General features: G+C 39.3%; 1 protein-coding gene across 2 annotated transcripts in view; it reads right to left on the bottom strand.

Moving 5' to 3' along the window:
* Positions 1–15,856, bottom strand: part of LOC124711439 (dentin sialophosphoprotein) — a 93,016-nt gene extending 77,160 nt beyond the window's left edge. Inside the window, exons 1-3 of one of the 2 annotated variants that reach the window (XM_047241519.1) lie at positions 15,732–15,856; positions 15,588–15,650; positions 3,783–3,945 (exon numbers count right to left, since the gene is read on the bottom strand). In XM_047241519.1, the coding sequence (XP_047097475.1) occupies positions 3,783–3,945; positions 15,588–15,650; positions 15,732–15,805 (300 nt within the window). In that variant the 5' untranslated portion in view covers positions 15,806–15,856. The remainder of the gene's footprint in view (positions 1–3,782; positions 3,946–15,587; positions 15,651–15,731) is intronic. The other variant, XM_047241527.1, reaches the window with a different exon arrangement.
* Between the last annotated feature and the right edge of the window lie 6,265 nt (positions 15,857–22,121).

Here is a 22,121-nt window from a genome sequence, read left to right as displayed (position 1 = left end):
CACTCGCGCAGTGATACCTGAACACTCGAGGTATTATAACGAGTGTACAGACCTCCGATTAGTCAGTTTGCATTAGTCCGTACCAGTTTGCATTAGTCTGCATTAGTCTATAGTCAAGTTTCAGTCTGTGCCGAATAAGATTATCATATTCCTGTACAGAGCCATGAAGAGAAATGTATAGACACTTTGTCAAGTATCAGAGATATGTGAGAATAAGATTAACGTACCAAAACCAAAGGAACTTCAGATTGTCGATTGTAAATAGCATCCAGAATCAAGTTAAGTAAGGTTTATGATTTTTATTATTTTAATAAATGTGTGTGAAAATGAATCAAGTTCTGTTTAAAGTTGGTCACCGTCAATCGGCTACTCTAAGCGTGCAAGTGGCATTTCTATCATCTGACCTAACGGCAGAAGATAAACACGCCACGATAAGACCACGAGACATATTGCTGACACTCGCCTACTTCGTTAGAGCGACAAGTCAACTAACCTGTTGGTGTGTGTACCGAAGGTCTTATAGTACGCACACCACAATTATGTACTGAAATTTTAGACTCATTAAATTCTTTGTCATCTGCTAGCTACAGCTGATAGCTATCAGAAAGCATTCAGTACCAGTCAACATATTTCTTCTTTAGCCACTTCACAGAGAGCGTTCTTGGAGTATGCAAAAGATACACTCCCTGGTTAATGCTTTGCCCACTGCCCGTCATGAACTTTTAAGCAACTTGGATGTTGCTGATTGCATTTCATGCATGTTCAGTATTTTCATATATTCTCTTTTGAGTTAGGATTTTAATTTATTATTGTCTTTTGACTTTCTATGACAACTGTCGGACTTTTCATTGTCATTTTTTCACTTGATTTCTGATGGTGGTGCTTGTGAGAACATATTGCTTAGTTAGCAAAGTGACTGTGGAAATGTAATGGAAAGAAAAAAAAATACTGAAGACATACACTGAAAATTATTCTGTCAATTTATGGTGATTTCATGATGTTCTCTACTAGCTAAGGCTCGAAGCATAGAAATGTAATATGTATGCGACTGTATACATATAGTCTCTCTTGCTGGTTTTGCAAGAGGAATTTGTAAAAACCTAAATCTGCTAGACACAGCCTAAATCTGCTAGACTTCACACAGCCATTGGACTGAAAAAGATAGTGTAGTGGTTCACAACGTTATTTTTCGTACAACTATAAGAATCCAATTACATTTTTAATTCACAGGTGATTTAATTCCATACAGATATCAGGAGAAGTGCAGCATAAATAATATCTCTCATGAACGAACTCTAGATTTCCAAGTGTAAATCTTTGTGACGTAAAAGTGCAGATGAGCTGTTGCCTCATTGACTGGAACACTTGGCAAGTGTAATTCTATACCAAACAGAATCTTTTTTCTGTAATATGTACTTTTTTTTAACAGCAGTAGTAACTTTTTTCTCTGAACTGCTAAACAAACTGAATAATGACAATAAAGTCACTGGGATTTTTCTAGACTTGAATAAGGTCTTTGATTCTCTGACTCATCCAGTGCTTTTATGCAATTTAGAAACCTACAGTATGAGATGTGTGAATGAATTTGCATACAATAATTCCATTGTTTTCTTTTTTATGAATTTGCCTATAACAATTTGTTTATGCACTTAGTTTTTCACTCTTATTAACTCATGCATTTGTTTTAGCAGTAATCTCTGTCTTGCATATTAGCCTGTATTCCAGCTTTAAGCTCTCAGGTTTCCAAATCTGAACTGCACCCCATTTCCTGAACCTCTCCAGTCCTTTTCCTTCACCCCTCTTACTACTCCTTCAACCCATCTGCCAGAACAAGGAGCCACTGGCTCCAAAAGCTTGCATATGTAAACCCTTTTTTTTTAATTAAGATATGTGTGTGTGTGTGTGTGTGTGTGTGTGTGTGTGTGTGTGTTTTCTCCTGCTGCTGCTTGGTGAGTAAATTTTTATTCATCCAGTCACATAATATTGTCAAAAATTAATGATTTTTATTGTCAAATTCTTATCTCTTTGATATGATACAATGAACTAAAGTTACAATAAAGGAGGGAAGATCTTAACATTAACATCAAAGTGTAATATTCTCAATTGCGTAGTCCCACAGTGAAGTATTTTTGAGCCTTTTTTTTGTTTCTTGTGTCTCTTAATGAACTAACACAGCCATGAAACTTGAAGTTAGTGGAATTTGCTTATGATACATAATTAATTAACTGGAGCTGTACCAAACAGCCATAAGTTCAAAACAGTAAAGAGACCTTTGGTGTGATCACAAAACTGAATAAACTGAAACTAAATATGGATAAGAGCGTTGTGATGGAAGTCTTGTTAAATTATAATCAGTCTTAAGTGGACAAATGGTAAGCATTAAATCAATGTCCAAAGTTGAAACATATGATAAACATAAATTCCTAGGCACTTTGATGGATGAATATCTTGACTGGAAAAACATACCAGCTACAGCTGTAAAAAGAGGAACTGTAACAACATATACATACTAACACACAAAGTAAATATAATAAGTCCTCCTCTCGTAAAATAAATCATCTACAGATTAATCTTCTCACATTTGCAACATGGGATTGAAGCCTACACAGATAGGATATTCTGGTTTCAGAAGAGAGCAGTTAGAATTATTACTAAAATAAATAAGCATAAGGGACTGTTTCATCAAGTATTATTTACTGACTGTGTACTCCCTGCATGTTCTCAAGACAGTTATATTAGTAGCAGTATTATCTAATAGACTACACTTTGTACATATTCATCGTATGTATGGCATGGTGTCACTGTTGTAAACATGCAAAAAATTACAATGTCCAATAATGTAAAGCTATTACAGGAAATATCTGAAATACAAAGATGCTGAAAACACTCTAAGGAAAATGTGTAAAAGTTTTCTGCATGTCATTTTTGGCACAGACATGTTCACGGAATATTAAGATATGCAACAATTCATAACCATGTTCCTTGTAGAACTGTACTGAAGAAGTTAACAATGTATTGTTCTGTATGTCCTGTTGGACTTTTTATTTAGATCAAATATGCACACTGTGAAGCCTACCATTTCCACATAATACAGTATAAAATCTGGAAAAATGCAAAAAGCCTGGATTTGATAAGTTTGAAAATTCTGGCAGTGTTCTTCAATAACAGCAGGACCTCAGCAATCACAGAAGTCATAAACACACACGATATCATTATATTTCACCTTAGTAAAAACATAACAATTTTAATGGTCATCTCTACAATAAAATGGTTACCAGAAATTTCATTCTGGTGCAGTTATGCTCATAAAACTGCAGCAAACAACAGTAAATTGCAAATTTGATGGTGTAGTTTCAGGGAAGTCAAAATATTCAGAACACAGACATTTGGAACACAGAACATAAGGGGGTACGGTATAAACCACGCACCACTAGCAAAACAATCAATGCATACTTAAGTTCTGTCTTACATACGAACTGGACCAGGGCGTGCATTAAACATTTTTGTTCCAATTTACCAGTTTTGATATCTCTATATTGACCTTTCTTTCTGGGAGACATTGGATAACAGCCAACATAAGATAAAGGACCAATAAATAAACTAAATATATGAATGTTATAAAGATAAATAGCAGTCCTCTTTTAAATAATAATGTTTATATATTCCAGACAAATGTGTGACATTATACCCAACTTCACAAACATATAACAAGAGTAACTCTATAGCAACAAATACCAACACCACACCTACAATTGATTTCATAATGAATAGTGTATATTTACCCTTAACAGCTTTAATCTTTTTGATTTTGCATTGAGTGTTGCAGCTCTATTTTCTATTCTGTCTAGTGACCTCATGATCCTGTCATTTCTGTCTCGTCTTTTCCTGTCTTCTTCTAGAAAGCTTTCATACTGCAACTTTAAGTGGCTCAGTCTTTCTTCTTCTCTGTCAAACAGAAGTAGCAATGTTAGAGCTCTTAGACATCTCACAAACAAAATGCAGTTAAATACAGAAAATCCAATTAAAAATGGGGCACACAAAAACTCTTATGGATTATAAGTCCATTTTTTGTTATTGTTGTTATTATTATTTGGGACAAGGGGTACAGGATATCATTGTCAGTGGCCACAGTAAATTAACATATGCTTATATTACATTTATGAAAAGAGAAACAGAAATGAATTTACAAAATGCAAGAATTAAAGTGCAAAAACAGCAACACATAGTTCTGAAAGACATATATATGGCCACTGCTAGAAACTGCTAATAAATACTTCTTTATTGCAACTGGCTTCAATTCCCCAATCATTCTCAGGCATCTTGAAGTCATTTAAAACAAGTTCTGAGGAAATGTTAAACCTATGGTGTCAAATACATAAAATCCATCCTCAGTCGCCATTATCAAATAGTAAAATACATTACACTGTTAATAATAAAATGTACCAAATTTCTTGGCAACAGCAACTAAAGATGGATTTTATGCCATAGGTTTAATATTGTCTGGGAAGCTGTTTTACATAACTTTAAGATAATTGAGGATGATCCGAGAACTGAAACTGGCTGTAATAAAGAAGTATTTGCTAGTAATTCTTGGCAGATGGACTATGATGTTTCCTCCATATTTGCAAACTGAAGTGCCACCTTCACAAAACACATTCTTATGGGTTGTGTTTGGTTTGTCAAAACCAATTGGTTAACAAGTAATGCGTTTCAGCAATCTAGAAAGCAGGGTAAGACAAACTAGTGTTTGACATTCAATGTGTTATCACCTAAAACTGGGGGCATGCCACCTGCCAAATTATGGCTTGCCTTCTTATTAGCAAATCATGTACACCCCTCCAAAGTGTGTTGCAATGATAGTTGATATGATACTAGCATCACGTCCTGGAGGGTCCTCTTCATTATTGAATGAATCCACATTGAGGAGCCTAGTGTCTTATTTGGGAGACCTCTGTGACTGGAAGGTGTTATGCTACAACTAAATTGTGTGTTTCACTGTTTGTAGCTTTTTATCTCTCACACACAGTCACCACAGATGGTCCTACACTTCAGCATTGAGGTCATCATTTGTAAAAGGTAGTTTTCAGTTTTTCCAGTGTCAGTATTGTGCATACATCCTTGGCTATTGCATTTGGCAGTTCATTGCACCCAATTCTCATTCACCTTGGTGCTCTACACAAAGTGGGAGAAGAGGTGATCCTGTGGTTGGACTGCGTTAGTTTTTCTGGTGGGTACACATACTGAATATTTTTAAGTACATGCAGAGAGTTTAAAAGAGGAAGTGTTTTCTAGCTGAAGTACTGATTCAGATGGCACACTGGTTAAGGTACAAGACACTCACTCAGGGAAAGGGGTTTCAAATTCGGATCTGGCAACAAAGATTTAGGCTTTCTAGAGTATCCGTAAATCATTCTCAAGATAAAAGTCCAAAAAGTTCCTTAAATATTGACACATCTGACTTCCTAATCAACTCTGACAAGGGAATCTCCCCATCGCACCCCCCTCAGATTTAGTTATAAGTTAGCACAGTGGATAGGCCTTGAAAAACTGAACACAGATCAATTAAGAAAACAGGAAGAAGTTGTATGGAACTATGAAAAAAATTAGTAAAATATACAAACTGATTAGTCCATGCGAAGATATGCAACATCAAGGAGAACGCGACTCAAGGAGCGCCGTGGTCCCGTGGTTAGCTTGAGTAACTGCGGAACGAGAGGTCCTTGGTTCAAGTCTTCCCTCCACTGAAAGTTTTACTTTCTTTATTTTCGCAAAGTTATGATCTGTCCGTTCGTTCATTGGCGTCTCTGTTCACTGTAATAAGTTTATTGTCTGTGTTTTGCGACCGCACCGCAAAACCGTGCGATTAGTAGACAAAAGGACGTGCCTCTCCAATGGGAACCGAAAACATTTGATCGCAAGGTCATAGGTCAACCGATTCCTCCACAGGAAAACACATCTGATATATTCTATACGACACTGGTGACGGCATGTGCGTCACATGACAGGAATATGTTGTCAAGCCACCTAACTTGTACACTTAGCGAATGGGTAAAAAGATTCTTCTACCTTGCCCGATTTAGGTTTTCTTGTGGATGTGATAATCACTCCCAAAAAGTAATGAAAACATAAGAGTTTGTCACATATACTGAAAATAAAAAATTAAACTTTTCACTCGAGGGAAGACTTGAACCTAGGTCCTCTCGTTCGGTAGCTGCTCTCGCTAACCACGGGACCACGGCACTCCTTAACTCGCGTCCTCCTTGATGTTGCATATCTTCGCATGGACTACTCAGTTTGTATATCTTACTAATTTTTTTCATAGTTCCACACAACTTCTTCCTGTTTTCTCGATTGACCTGTGTTCAGTTTTTCAAGGCCTATCCACTGTGCCAACTTATAACTAAATCTGAGGGGGGTGCGATGGGGAGGTTCCCTTGTGAGCAACCTGAGCTTGCATTTCACTTCTAATGACTTCAGCATTGATCTTCCTTTCTTTTTGTAGCTAAAATATGTCTCACCTGTTGTAGTGCACATATGTACTTTGACATTACAGACTGCATTTGTTCACTATGCATGTTCCAGAGGCACTAATATGACCAAGCAAAGAACAGCCAACACTGTTCCTGTGATTATATACATCCGTGTAAAACGATAAATATGTTATAAATGAAATCTGAAATACTGTTCCTCTTTTACTGCACAGACTCTAAATTAATTATGAGTCACTTGAACATACAGGATGGCAGATGGTATTGTCCCACATCTAGCACTGGAATCTGGCCTACACCAAGTGTTGCAAGGCCTTGTTTCATGCAGATTCCAAATGGCTTAGTAGGACATGAGATATTAATGAAAACTGTATGTATATTTGGTTGGGCAATGAGATGAAATGCTTTCTGAGGCTATTATGCCTTGAAGTACTATAGGTCTTCTAAAGGAAAAAAAAAGAAAATACACCTGCAAGGTGTTATGTATGAAGGCCTGTTATGTTGCTACACACACACACACACACACACACACACACACACACACACACACACACACGAAGGAGGACTCGCACCTCCGGCGGGAGGGGTCGCGCAGTCTGTGACATGATGCCTCAAACCGAGCGCCCACTACGCCCGGCTATGTTGCTATCTCAGCATGTTATCAATGTTGCAACGATACTTCCCGAACTCACACTGGAAGAAATTACAGAGCTATCTGGATTGAAAAGATATGAGATGATGTTTCACCATTTGTTTCAAGATCTTTTCTACACAGCTTGTCAGGGAAATATTATGGTAATTACTAGCTTATGTATGTACGTTCCTTCCTAGGTTTAAAAATGTAAATTAATTGGGACCATTCCATGAAACAGGGAATTACCTTGTTTCCTGATTCAGCTGAACAGGGTGACTGTGAGGTGTCACATTATGTGATGAACTTTACTGCAGCCAGGTGCTGTGAAAAGAGCCACAAACTAATCTGAACCCAAACTTGTTAAGCATTTTGTGGCCACTTGTTGACTAACTTCCTGTTGGCTTCTGTCTCAGGTTCTTTAGCTGACATTCATCTTATGATTTTTTTGATCTTTTAGCAGCACAAGTTGCTGACATTGTCAATGTTTCACCCTCCACTGCTGGTGGTGGAGTGGAGCCGAGCTTGCAGCTGCAGACTATATGTATCTGGCACACCAACATCCAAGGGCTTCTCTGCAGTCATTTCCGGTGCGGTTCTCTTGCTACTTGCGATGGTCGTTTGCTGCAGCATGAGAAGCCAAGATTCGTTTACCTTGAGGCTTTCTTCTTTCTTGTTGAAGCTGTTCTTGAGTTCATATATTTCTATAGTTTCTCTGGAAAAGTGGCTGTGATAGTTTTTCTCTCCAGCCAGAACTTCCAAGTCAGCAAATTTTACTATGTGGTCAGACTCACACAGCACATGCTCTGCCACAGCCGATTTCTTCATCTGCCCCAACCTGCAATGTTGCTTATGTTCTGTGATCAGTGTTGATTGATCGTCCAGTCATTCCAACAAAAAGTTTTCCGCATATGCTTGGTATGCGATACATTCCCAGCATTTCAAGTGGGTCCCTTTTCCCCTTTGCTGATCTAAGCCACTCTTTGAGCTTCTTTGTCAGTTTGAAAATAGTCTTTATGCTGATTTTGTCTATCACTCTGGAAATATACAGCAGAAAGACCGTATCCGACATTTCTTTATCTGATTTGACACTTCACTGAGTGTTTGGCTCTGTTACACTTCTAATATAACTTGTGGAGTACCCGTTGCTCCTCAAAACACTTTCTAGGTGTTGCATCTCGAATCTGAGGTGCTTACTCGTCTTGCTCGCATTACAAGCGTATTAATTATGCCTCTCTTCTGGCTTGGGTGGTGGTTTGATGGTTTGTACAGGTATTGGTCCACGTGTGTCAGTTTTCGGTACAGACTGTGTCCCAGGTTTTCACCATCCCTTGTGACCAGCACATCTTAATCCAGTTCTCAATGGAAAAGTGATGTCTGCAACGTTCTTAACCGCTGAAACTACTGCCCCAACTGCCTTTCTTGGCTACAGTTTGTGTAGTTAAGAAGGCAGGAAGACAGAGGGCAGTGGTGAGTGCTTTAGAGAAATATCCACCATTGTGTTCCCAGTCTCTCTTGTGGTTCATGAGACCATCATCCTGCAGTACATCACCTACTGGGTGCTTCCAACCCACACAGAAATCCTCGTAGCAGTCTCCCATACCATTGAGACTTTGCGGAACAGTTTATGGAATCCAGGAACTCATGCTATGATATCTTGTTGCTCTCCTTAATACTTCAGGAATACAAATGTTAAGGAACTGTTGGAGATCTCACTACCAGAAAGCCAGTGAAATCTCCAACAGTTCCTTAACATTTGTGACTCTCCAGAACTACATAATTACTCATGACTGAAGAACAGCACTTATCACTCCACCAGTGGACTGGTAGGTGGCCTGAACATATTAGAATGAATGCATTAACAATTTGGTGGACAATAACCATGATGCGGTCTGCCCATTTCTGGATGTGTCATAATGTTTACACATAGCCATTTGCTGTACAGCATGAAGTTAGCCTATTTTAGCATGCATTTCAATAGTTTCCTTTCAGGAACTATCCATTGTTGAATTTGGTTGGTTGGTTTAATGATTAAAGGGACCAAACTCTGATGTCATCAAGCCTTCTACCTGGAATAGGCAAGTCAACAAAACTACACACCCAAGGAAAGAAAACCCCAAGGTATACCGAAGGTCAACAATGCCCAGAGAAACAAACAAGGAATAAGGAAAGGGAGGAAAGAAGGAAAGGTGAGTGAAGTGCCCCATCCAGGGAACAGCCGGCACCCCATCCAACAATACTCAAAAAAGACTGGTCACACATAGAAGGTGAGAGAAGCATAGGAAAACACAGTAAGAACACCAAGTCAAACACAGACAGCCACTGCCCATATTGGACAGAGGACCGGCATGGCATCCTGCTAACCCCTCAATGGGCTGAGAAGGCTTAGGTGGCTTTCCTTAGAGAGAGTGAGTGGTAAGAACCCCCTTCACAAACATGCTGTAAGACCGGGTCAGTTCTTGGGGCATCCTCCACTAACACCAGGAATAGTAAGTCAGAAAGTTTGAGAGTCCACTGCAGGGCAGCTAGGGTAAGACAGTCCAGAAAAATGTGGACCACTGTCAAACAGGCACCACAACAACAGTGGGACGGATCCTCACAATGGAGGAAATGATAATGAGTCATCCAAGTATGGCCGATGCAGATCCAGCAAAGGAAGATAGAGTCCTGGTGAGAGGACTGCAAGGAAGACATCCACAAATTTGTAGTCTCCTTTATTGCCCCTACTTTGTTCAGTGAACATGGACTATGCCACTGTGTATTTCAAATCCTTAGAACTTAACAGCATAATAACAATAGGTGATCCGATTCTGGAATACTGATCTCAAGAAGTGGCTTGCAGCACTCAATCTGGCCAGCCTGTTAGAGAGTTCATTCCCCAGAATTCCAATGTGATCTGGTTTCCACACAAAGACCACCAAGTGTCCACTTTGTTCAAGGACAAGGGAATCTTGGATAATCAGTACCATGAGATGGTGAGGGTAACACTGGTCAAGATCTTGTGAACTGCTCAAAGAGTCACTAATAAGAGGGAGGATTCAACTGTGCAGAAACCGATGTGTACTCAAGAGCATGAGAGATGGCTACAATCTCGTCAGTGAAAACCATACAGCTATTCGGCAACAAGTGGAGTTCATTAAATTCTGCATGAACATAAACAAAGCCAGCATGACCAGCAACCATCAAGCCATCAATACAGGCTACTTCTGAATCCTGAAACGCTCCGAGAGGAGGGCCTCAGGATGAGTTGAGTCTTTCGGTATATGTGATAGGTCAAGACAGAACTGTGGATGGGGGACGCATCACTGACATTTATGTGAGGGCTGAGAGAAAATGTGGTAGAGGGGAAAGCTGGAGTTCAGAAACAAGGGGCCAGATGATGATAGCAATTATAACCCCAGACTTGGGCCACAGTAGCAGGAGGTTCATTCACGTGTAAACAATCAAGCATTGTTGGTGCAGAACCTGTAATGGTGGAACCCAGAATAGAGCAATCTGCATCCCAGCTGGTGTTACTGAGGCATTGAAGAGCATAGAAGTGTGATGAACATGTTCATTTTAGTTTACAAAGAGTGGAGCAGGAGGGGTAGGAGATACAATGGGAAGGAGTGGATACGGGGAAGGGAGTGCAGCCTGGAAGAGAAAAAAGGCTGCAATAGGTCAGGGACCCGTGCACACCAGACATTTACCCACAAAAGATCTGCAGCCCCCTGGGGTGCATTGTTGAATATGATAAATGTATCAAGATCAAAAATTGGTCATTGAGCACAAATGGAAAGCTACTTCTACTGAGCAGTGTGAGTGAAAGTGGGACAGCACACAGAAAGATTTACTAGTGGAGAATGGTTACTTGTCAGTGCTGAACTTCAGGTTCTGGTCTACATTTCTGAAGAGATGAAGCTCTTAACAGCTCAACACCTGGTGTATGTGGTAATGCACATTATGTGCTGACAAAAAGAATTAAGATCAGCAGCACAGTACAACGAGAGGAAGCCTATTTTCCACAGATTTTTTGGATATGAGGGGGAAGGGTAGGGGTAGAAAAGAGAGCATATTGTCACTCAACTCAGCACACGCATTACTACTTTTATTATAATATGATACTGAGTGGGAGTTGTGGGATTAATTTTCCCTCCCTCTGAGGTTGCACTGTCTTAGCACAAGAACATCAGCACCTTTGAAATGTGTTTCCAGAGGACATTGTGACACAGTCCCCACTCAAAAATCCTCAACTTATTTTTGTTACACTGGAATATGATGAGAACATCAGTAATGACATTTTTTGTCTTCCTCATTTTCCCTTTTCTGTTTGATGAGCAGCAGAGTTTCTGATAGTAGCAAGGTAAGGGACCCTTTTTGGCACCAGTTTAAGTTTTTATCAATATGTAAACCCAAAAAATTGTAGCATTCTATCCTATTTACTGACTCCTGTTTATGTGCTACATGAATAAGACTATTTGTTGTACAGAACTTAGTATAGTGTGCTTTCTAAACATTTAGGGATCATCAGAAAACCACTTAATTAAGTCTCTGAAAAAACCATTAACAATCTCTTCTGTGGCTTTATCTCTAATAGAGCTTATTATAATACTAGTATAATCTGCAGAACGTGCCAATTCTGCTTGTTGAACATTAACAGAAGGCCAATCACATACACAGGGTGTAACAGGTTAAGCGCACATATGTCTACTACTGATTGAGGATGGTGTACTGAACAACATTACATTAGTATTTACTTAATTTTCAGACTAATAATTACAGCTATTACAAGTCATATGTTTTTAGGTTGGGTAGTACCTCCAAGTACATTATGCTTATTTTCGACTGTGCAGCAGGTCAGATGTTGAAGTGTAGATGTGTGGATACAAAACAGAGTCAATTCTGACTGGTTTAGTTCACTTAGTGGTGCAGTAAACATCAGGTCATCAAGGTTATGATGTGTCTGTGAGAAGACTGTTCAACCCACAGAAAACACATCCAGCACACTGGTGTGTGAACATATTAAGCTACCACATACAAAAATATCTGCACTTGCCTGTATAGGAATAGGAATGGACACAAAATTGAATCCTGTGGACTCCTCTTGTGATTTCTCCCCAGTCCCTAAAACTTTCTAGCCTTGAATTAGTCAGCACAATTTTTTGCATTCTGTTTGCTAGGTATGATTCAAATTAATTGTGTGTAAAGCCATCAGTCCCATAAAACTTGAGTTTTTCTAAGAGTGTAAGATTATCTGTGCAATCAAACATCTTGGAAAGTTAAAAAGTACCAACTGGTGATAATTTATTATTGGAGGCTTGTAATATTTGGTGAATGAATGTATAAATAGCATTCTCAGTCGAGAAACCCTTCTGGAAACCAAACTGACATATGCTAAATAAATTGTCTGTACTTAAATGTGAGACTACTTATGAGAACTTTGCTTTTTCGAAGATTTTGGAAAGAGATGTCAGTGAGGAAACTGGGTAATAAAATACTAAATATTTTTTTAGTATGCAAATAATGTTGAAGCTTTAATTATTCTAGCCATTATATAAATTTCGCTTTTCCTCGTACAAGATACTCTGTTTCCCTTAGTTTTCTGAATAACTTTTTAGGAAAGAAACTTTCAAATATTGGCACAAATTTACCATGGAATAAATTGAATTTAACATTAGCATCTCTTTCTACAAGTACCTCATTCTATACCATTTCTTAACTTATGGTACTCTTAAAACATTGTATCCTATTCTCATTTATGAATCTGAGTCTCTCAATTGGATCTCTCCCTAGCATGAAACAGTACAAAAGTGAAGCTAGAGTGGAGTTTTATTTACCAGCAACAACAATGTCATTATAGATGGAGCCTAATTTCAGACATTGTGGAGAAGAGAATTGGCCATAACATTTTTGTACAAACTGTCCAGGTATTTGGGTTAACTGATTTACAGAGATCAAGTAAAACCTAAACCTGGATGGCTTGACGGACATAAGAGCAACCCTGTTTCCAAATGCAGGTTCAGTACCTTAACCACTGTGCCACCTTGCTTGGAATTAAACAATAAACTGTACTTCCAAAAGTTACTGAAATCCAAAATAGAAGCACTAAGCAAAATACTTTTAGCTATATCACAGTAGAGTGCAAGAAGATTCATAGTAAATGATTATGCAACACAAATTCAAACACATATAAGTAGGCTTAAATATTATGTTCTCTTATTGCAAATGTTCAAGATTATGCTAAAGCATGTAATGAAAATACAATTTAACACCAGACAGCAATGGAGAAGCTTTGTTAAATTGCTACAATGTCTGCCATAAGGGTTACATTCCTGTTCTTAAGCTACATAAATGACTTCCAGCAATATTGAAGAACTTTGAAATTATGTTATGTTTACTGAGTTGTTACGAGCTTCACCTTACTGGACACGGACCAGATGACAGCTGTACAGTCCTGTAAATGTTACGCAACAAAAAATTGTCTTAACATAAAGTCTGCAATTTCAAATGAGTAAAAAGTTTTCCTTCTGGTAACATGAACTGATAGTAATGGTCAAACACTATGCTTAAAATTCCTTTGTGCCTAACTAAAAAACAGGCTGAAATGGAGTAAACACAAACTAATTAAAATGCCCAGTTCAGCATATTTTCCATCTAGAGATATTTTTAATTGTTTTAATGTTTAGGCAAGGGCACTGCTTGTTTTGTATATTTCCAATCTCTATGCTCCTGTGAAACTACAAAATGTGACTGAAAAGCATCTGTTGAGAAAAAGTGAACAATAAGAATATTGTTTCAAGCAGCTAACCACATAGGGCATGTGTTGCAGAGTTCTATTCAAACATCTCTGAATTCTTACTCACTAAACAGCACATTTATTAATTAATGGCATTTGTTCTCAATAATAAAAGCAACTTTCAGATGAACTACAATTTACAGAAACACAAAATAAAACACAAAAATAATTCCTCAAGTTTCAGATTAATTATGGTTTAAAGTAACACAAAAATTATTTCTAAGAAGTCCTTCCCCACTTGTCTGGAGATTTGATTAGGTTTACATAATCTGGTGTACAGATCTTTAACAAAATCCCTGCCAACACTGGACAAAAAAATGGTTCAAATGGCTCTGAGCACTATGGGACTTAACTGCTGTGGTCATCAGTCCCCTAGAACTTAGAACTACTTAAACCTAACTAACCTAAGGGCATCACACACATCCATGCCCGAGGCAGGATTCGAACCTGCGACCGTAACGGTCACGCGGTTCCAGACTGTAGCGCCTATAACCGCACGGCCACTCCGCAACACTGGACACAAAAATTAAAAATCTCAGCAAATTCAGATGAAAATTTAAAAACCTATTGCATTATGTACTTCTAAATATGTTCTGACTATTTAAAATCAATAAATAAAAATTCCTGCTAGCAGCATCACAAATAACAATGTTCACTGCAAATAGCTATCCATTCCTGCAGATAAATGTCAATGCTCATTGCAAACAGCCACCTGTTCATACAGCAAATACAGAAGTTATATCCTCTGAAAATCATCACTGTAATCAGTTAACAGTAAGCAAGCAGAAGTAGTAGATAAGGAGCATCTATAGCATGAATGAGTAAGCAGCAAATTTTTTTAAGAAACAGAGTTACTGCTAATTTTATTGTGTTCATTTATAGCCCACATGCACATATATAATATACCAGTTTAATGATACATGAGAATTTATCCAGTGTAAAAATTAGTTTCTGTCAACTACTTCTCTCTGTTACTGTGTACCTTCCCTTGGCTTGCTCCACATCCATGGTGGTTGTTCTTCAGGATGGGAGCTATACAACATGATGAGTGACTAAATGACTGAATAAAACTGATGGGCAAGTAACATTTTATTACAGGTTTAAAAGAGACTGCAACTGCACATTTTTATCACGTAGTTTTAGTAGTAGGGAAATGTTTCTGATGTAAGAAATTCTGTGTAGGTTGTTTTACAAGAATAAGTTTTCAGCTGACAAGTTCAATTATTCCCGTGGTGGGAAAAATTCTAGCTCTAGTGGAAGCAACTCACAAAGAAAATAACCACTATGCATGCAATAAATATGTACAATTCTGTGCAGTGACAGTAGTAGTGGTGATGGAATAATTAATGTGAGTAATACGACAGAAAACATTCCTTTTAGAGAGAGAGAGAGAGAGAGAGAGAGAGAGACAATATTTCCATGATAATCAAATTTAAGACGTACCGCATATCAAAATTCTAAATCAGGTTTCAAGTTGTAATTGTTTGTGAAGCATAACTCTTTGTTAAATTTCTTTCAATGCGGCGCGAGTGAGTCTAGAAGTCTACATAAATGTCAGTTCGTGAATATATAACTTAGGCGACTCACTGTCAAACATTAAAAAGTCCTAACAACAAAACCGTAAAATAAGAATAAAGTAACGTCACTGCATTGGATATTTAAATCGTTAACGTATCAATATATTGACACTCACTCTTCCTTGCACTCTTTCATCATAACTGAGAATTTTTCTTCCAACTTCAATCTTTCTTCTTCACTGAAAATTGATATGTAAGAATATTATTGGTTTGTGTTATTAATTGATGTTTAATTATGGATATTTGCAGCAAGAAAGTACCTTTTCCGCAGTTTCTCTTGCAGCAATGCCATTTTGCGATGATAAACAGAATTGTGATCAGCATCGGACATCATTTCAAAACAAATACGCACTACATACAAACTACCCCGTACACAAACCGCGCGTTGACGCTTGAAACTGGCGTTTCAAAACAAAAACCAATAACATGCGGGGAACGGGCAGGGACTGCCAACTGCGCCGGTGCTCTCAGCATTCGACACTGTTTCAGTTCTGACGTAGGACAGAAAACTCCCTGCACTCTTAACAATGTTCAGAATTACAGAATGTAATTAACAGTGGTCATGGGAATTCACGAAAGACTGTAATTAATTAATTCAACCGTGTAAAGCAATCAAGTCATAGCGTGTTTGGCGGCAGTAGAGTGCGGCGGCAGACGTAATACCCGCATGGGTTGCAGCTTCTGCGTTCGCGTGATTACGAAGGCCAGGAGTTTCTGTAGCTTTTCGTTTTGTACGTGGAAGAGGTGTTATCGTATAGCACAATGAGCTTTCGCCGAAATTAGATGTGCAACAGCAGCAGGCACTTTAAGTGTCATTTGGGAGGCATTGCGTGACTCGGTGCGGGAAAGACGTTGATCAATTGCTTGCAATTTTCTTCTGTCACGTAAGGAATCGATGCACTGTACCTTTGCTCTCATGCAGCAAAAGAAAAACAGCTGACAATAAACTGATGTCAGCCACGCAAGCATAAGAATAGTTCAAAGATAGCACACTGAGTAACGGAAAATGACAGTCAGAAATTTTTAAAACTGATACTTGCACCATTTCTTTACGTATCGTACCGGTAACATCTTTTCCCTCTGAAAGTACATTCGATGTTATGAAAAGAATAAGTATGTAGGCCTGCGTCCATTCTTTTGCTACGACTACGAAAACGCAACTCTAATCGGGCGCGGAAGTAAAATGTGCCACAATACGCGAAGCTATCAAATAAAGAATGTCTCATGCATAAATTTTAACGTTTTCTTTTGCGAGCTCCTTTGGATTTTGGGTTGTGGCTAGCTTAGTTATCATAGTACAAAACGCAATGTCTTAGGATTATGTGAAAGGGATATTTCGTGTCCGCAAACAGTAACAAAATAACGTGGGCTTCATTTTAGAAACATTTTGCCAATGGATAAATTCCATTGATTCTTGATTTGGAAGTGGGGTACCAGTTATTTGGAAATGGACAGAAGAAATAAAATGTCACACTCAAGAAATCAGCCTGGCCTTCGCCTGTTGTTATTAATGAAAACTTGATAGAAATCTTGATTCCCACTTAGTGAATGGGAATCTGAAACTTAAGCTTTTGCTCTTCTCGAATACAAATCCCGCGTTTAATAGCGCCACATTGCTTGTTTTTACAAGAGCTTATGATTATAATTTTTATTGGGAAATAAATCGGCGCAGATGCTTCTTCGTAATCGAGCAAACGACAAGCGGAGAAGACACAGAAGTGGAGAAAATACGGCATTTCTTCTGTGTTTGTTATTTCGTGATGCCGTCTGCGATTAGGAATGCACCACGGTATCCTCATTCGCAGATGAAATTATATGTCACAAAATTCTCTCAATGAGCTGAAACCCGTTGTTTGCCTTTTGCAGAGGATAACCACAATATGTATTGGTGTCTTTGTATATTTACTGCACAGAAGCGTATAGGAAACAGGCGACATATACCAATCACAGCTTAAAGAGCTTATTTACTATGTCTTGTCCAAATGAGTACTTCAAGTCGTATTTCTTTATAGTGTGTGCGTCGTACTCTTAATTTTTGGCCGTGCGTGTCTTGCTAGCTGTAGTACGTGAATTTCTGCACCACTACGCAATACAACGTAGTACAAGGGATATTCATTAAGTAATGCAACACATTCTTCTTTTGAAAACAGGTTGGTTTTAGTCAGGATTCTAATAAAAATCGCATTATTCCCTACTCTCTTGGCTACGAAATCCTATTTGTCAACATAATCTCCGTTCAAATTGACGGGCTTACGCCGCTTTACTGGAAGGACCTGTATACCTGGGTGATACCACTCCACTGGTCGACATCGAAGCCAACATGTCTGCAACAATAACCTACTCATCATGTACGTACTGCTTCCCACGGAGTGCATTCTTCATTGGGCCAAACAGATGGAAGTCGGAAGGTGCAAGAACCGGACTATAAGGTGAATGAAGGAAGTTCAATGAAGTTTTGTAAGCTCCTTTCGGATGCGCAGATTTCTTTGAGGCCTTGCGTTGTTATGGAGAAGGAGAAATTCGTTTGCATTTTTGTGGTGACGAACATGCTGAAGGCGTTTCTTCAACTTCCTGAGGATAGAACAATACACTTCAGAGTTGATGGTTGCACCACGAGGGGGGGGGGGGGGGGGGGGGGCAACCAACAGAATAGCTCCTTCAGTGTTTCAGGAGATCGTTGCCATGACTACCTGCTGAGGGTGCAGCTTTGAACTTTTCTTCGGAGGATTGCTGTTTCGTTTCGGGATCGAAGTGATGAACCCATGTTTCATCGCCTGTGACAATATTCGATAAAAAAATTGTCACGACCAGCCTCATAACGCGCAAGCAATTCCGCGCAGCGAATGATAGTGTCTGTATATTTCAATATTGCAGGAGTCTCAGCTGTGTGTGTGGCCGGCCGATGTGTGGAATATCTGACAGGTTTGCGCGACCTTCTGGCTATTATGATAAACGCCTCGCCCAATGACTCGCCACGCTTTTGTTCATTTACATTCAGCAAGTGCCTATGAATATCTGCTTTCTGTATAGAACGAAAAATAAGGTTACAATTAGGGGAGATGGCGCTACCTACACCGAACACAGCCATCGACTGCCGCCAGGTTCACCATGTTGTTGAGCCCAGAAAGTGAGTTTCTCGGTTAAAGTACTGTGTGACAGTCATATGACTGATTGTCAGTCCTTTCCGAGTATGTATTTTAATACAGCATGAAGTATCACTGCAATGCAGTATGAATACGCACTCGAAACCAAATATTATGAACACACCAATATGGTTGCGATGGCTTGACTCTTTCGGCGTATGGGCATCTCCCCTAGTTTAACCTCCTTGGGAGCGAACTTCAGTTACAAACGCCAGTTTGAAGACTAAGTATAGCACAGGTACCTGCCGGAACTTCATGAAACTACGGGGCTGAAGCTAGTATATTCCACTATGTCCCACAACAAATTCCGCATTTTATCAACCGAAATTGGCCGAGAAAAAAGGTGTTGCATTTCTTATTGAATGCCCATCGAATGATTAACAGCCACGCACTCTCGGCAATACTGATGAGACTACGATATTTCAAGTTTCTCGTGAATCACCATTAGAAATTACTACAGAGAAACGGCAAAACGTTCTATTTTAAGCCTTCAAAACATAAGACGCCACAACTGAACATTGATATGCACTGATACTCGGCAGCAGAAGCTCTTATTATTGCTTGCTAATAGTGAACATCATTATCAGTGTAATGTAATAGGCTTTCGCGTGTGTTCCGGTCCATCAGTACCCCACTTTCTTGGAACTCCCGTGAAACTTGAGCTGAATAGCTTGATTTTCTAGTGGCTCATCGCGCATTTGAAGGACATGGTTAAACCATATTTGGTAGTGTTTCATGTAGCCTATATTGTCGCAAAGGAGCTGAGTAGCACTGTGGTGTAGTGATCTGGAGTGCCCAAATTTAATTTTTATATTCTGTTTGAGTACATTCTAGAAGTATTCACAAATGTCAAGAATCATTCTACTGCAATGTTCTGTAGCTGTAATATACTGTATGTGTTCTTGCTGGAGGCGGCTCGCTCCGCACTCTTGTATGTGCAAGTGCTGAATAAACCTTCGTTAAGTGAAGTTAGTGTTCGTCATTCATCTAATTACACCTTCTTCTACGTGACAATATTACTAAAACGCTATTCCGGAACACGCTACCAGTTGCGGTGTAGAGGCAACGAAAATTCGATTTTCAGTATTTCACGTAATTGTTGGCCGAATTTAAAAATCTGAGATGCTTTCATAATGTGCCCATTAAGAGGTGTAATCTATATCTATATTCCATATCTATTTAAAAAGAGCTTGTGTATGTACGTGTTGAAATGTTTTTCTCCATGACCACCGACTGCCACCCACTCGTGGTTGTGGTGGCAGATAGCCCTGGTCTCATGCTGTTAGTAATCGAGTTTAATCGCGGTACCCGGCAGTGGGTGAGTGTGGCGGGTAAAGATCTGCGAAATATGGAGCAATAAATACTCCCAGGAAAAGCTACGTATTCTGCCACTTGACGAACTTCACTGCACGTGTAAAAATTCATTTATTGTTTGGTTCGTCCGACATAATACGATGCTAGCGTGGTTTCATCATTCAAATTTTAATAACGACGTATGATTTCAAAAAGATCAGTTTGTAATCTCTCGGCTCGTTTTCGTCAATCACACTTCACGGACAATCAACAGACACAAAGAAAAAACGCAGACTCAAAGATGAAAATACTAGTAATTAACTAATGAAAAATCGAACGATACACTACAGTGATTTTGGATAAACATTTCGCTTATTCTTCGTGAGTATAATTGTTTTCATAATTTAGCGCGTTTTCGTCAATCACTGCAAATGTAGTACATAAGCGCGGAATTGTGAAAACAAGAAATTACACTTATGCATATACAATGAACAGTAAATACCTAATTAAATAAAGTAACATTCATGCCTTTCCAGCTTCATTTACATACTATTATAAGACACTGTTACTAAACCAGCATTGGCCTCGTCGTGTTTCTCACAGTTAAATACGTCTACGTAACGTAATGTTAATGCCAGTATGGATAGAACAAGGTGAGGATTGTGTACAAGAGTATATCACCCACTTCCAGCGACCACGGTGTGGATGAAACAGATTGAGGACTCAATCACCATTATATTGCATCGTTAATGAAACAATAAAAACATTTTCGCATATACGATAAAGTTCGTAAATCATATACTGTTTAGTTTTACCCAAGAGTTTTTATTGCTCCGTATTTCGCGGATTTTTGCCCACCACATTCACCCACTGCCACGCAACGTGACCAAACTACCGTACTAACAGGATAGCTGCATTGGTTCAAATGGCTCTAAGCACTATGGGACTTAACATCTGAAGTCATCAGTCCCCTAGAATTTAGAACTACTTAAACCTAACTAACCTAAGAACATCACACACACCCATGCCCGAGGCCAGATTCAAACCTGCGACCGTAGCGGTCGCGCGGTTCCAGACTGAAGCGCCTACAACCACTCGGCCACAGCGGCATTCATGACATCCTTAACCTGTATGCATCTCATATCTAGAATGGTATTAATGCCTTCTCGTACGCCATATATTCTGACCTGGGAATATTTATGTACGCTCCCACTGTGCTTACGTCACGTTGTTATACCCTACACGACTCTCCTTCCAGTGTCAGCAGTATCTGAATCTGAATCGGACATGACGTTCTGCACGCGTTGTCACTGTTTTTATGGAAACCAGGTAGCTTATTGCTGGACTCGGTGGTACAACCGTGTTGTAGGGGAACTGTACTCGGTGTCACTTTTTTGTTTAGCGCCCTCCTCCATAAATCATCATCATCGGTGTCACTTTCTTCATCACGGCACGCGTTGGTTGTCGTATCTTGTTTGCATCAAGTTGGACATGTGTATTTTTAGGTACTGCATATTTATCTTCAGCAGCCGCGGGGCCGGCCGTCTCCGTTACATCTTGTGCCTCGTAGAAGGCAGGTTTGAGTCTGTCAATGGATACGGTTGTAGGCACACCCCTGATATCTATTGTAAAAATGTTGTTGTTCTTTCTACCAAGTACCGTATATGGCCCTTAATAAGGCGATGCAGTGGCTTGTGCACCTTGTCGTTTAGTATGAATTCATGGTTGCAGCTTGAGAGGTCTTCAAATAAGAACGGGTGTCGTTCACTTTGTTTTCGAGGTGGCACTGGCCGGAGCTGTCGGATGTGCGGTAGTAATTTGGTCACAAACTCTGACGCATTAATCGTATCATCCGTCACATTACGCATGAATTCCTCTGGTAAGCGCAGTGTTTGTCTGTACACTAATTCAGCTGCTGTAGCCTTCAGGTCGCTCTTAAATGACGTTTGGAGGCAAATGAGCGCAATGGATAATTTCTCCATCCAATTTTGTCTAGCGTGACACTCAACGGCCACCTTGCTGGCGTTCTACTATTCTCATGGGTGCCGGGTGATAAACAATAGTGCGAAGGTGCTTAGTGCTCAACAAGCTGGCCAATGTTTTGAATAAGTATACCTCGAACTGGCGTCGTCGATTTGTTGTAATGTGAATCAGTACGCAAAATGGGGCGATCCATCCGCGGGAAAACGTTTGTGCTACCGTCTCGGCTGTAAT

The sequence above is a fragment of the Schistocerca piceifrons genome, chromosome 1 (assembly GCF_021461385.2).
Source record: "Schistocerca piceifrons isolate TAMUIC-IGC-003096 chromosome 1, iqSchPice1.1, whole genome shotgun sequence".
NCBI lineage: Eukaryota > Metazoa > Arthropoda > Insecta > Orthoptera > Acrididae > Schistocerca > Schistocerca piceifrons.
This window is presented reverse-complemented; position numbering and strand designations above follow the sequence as displayed.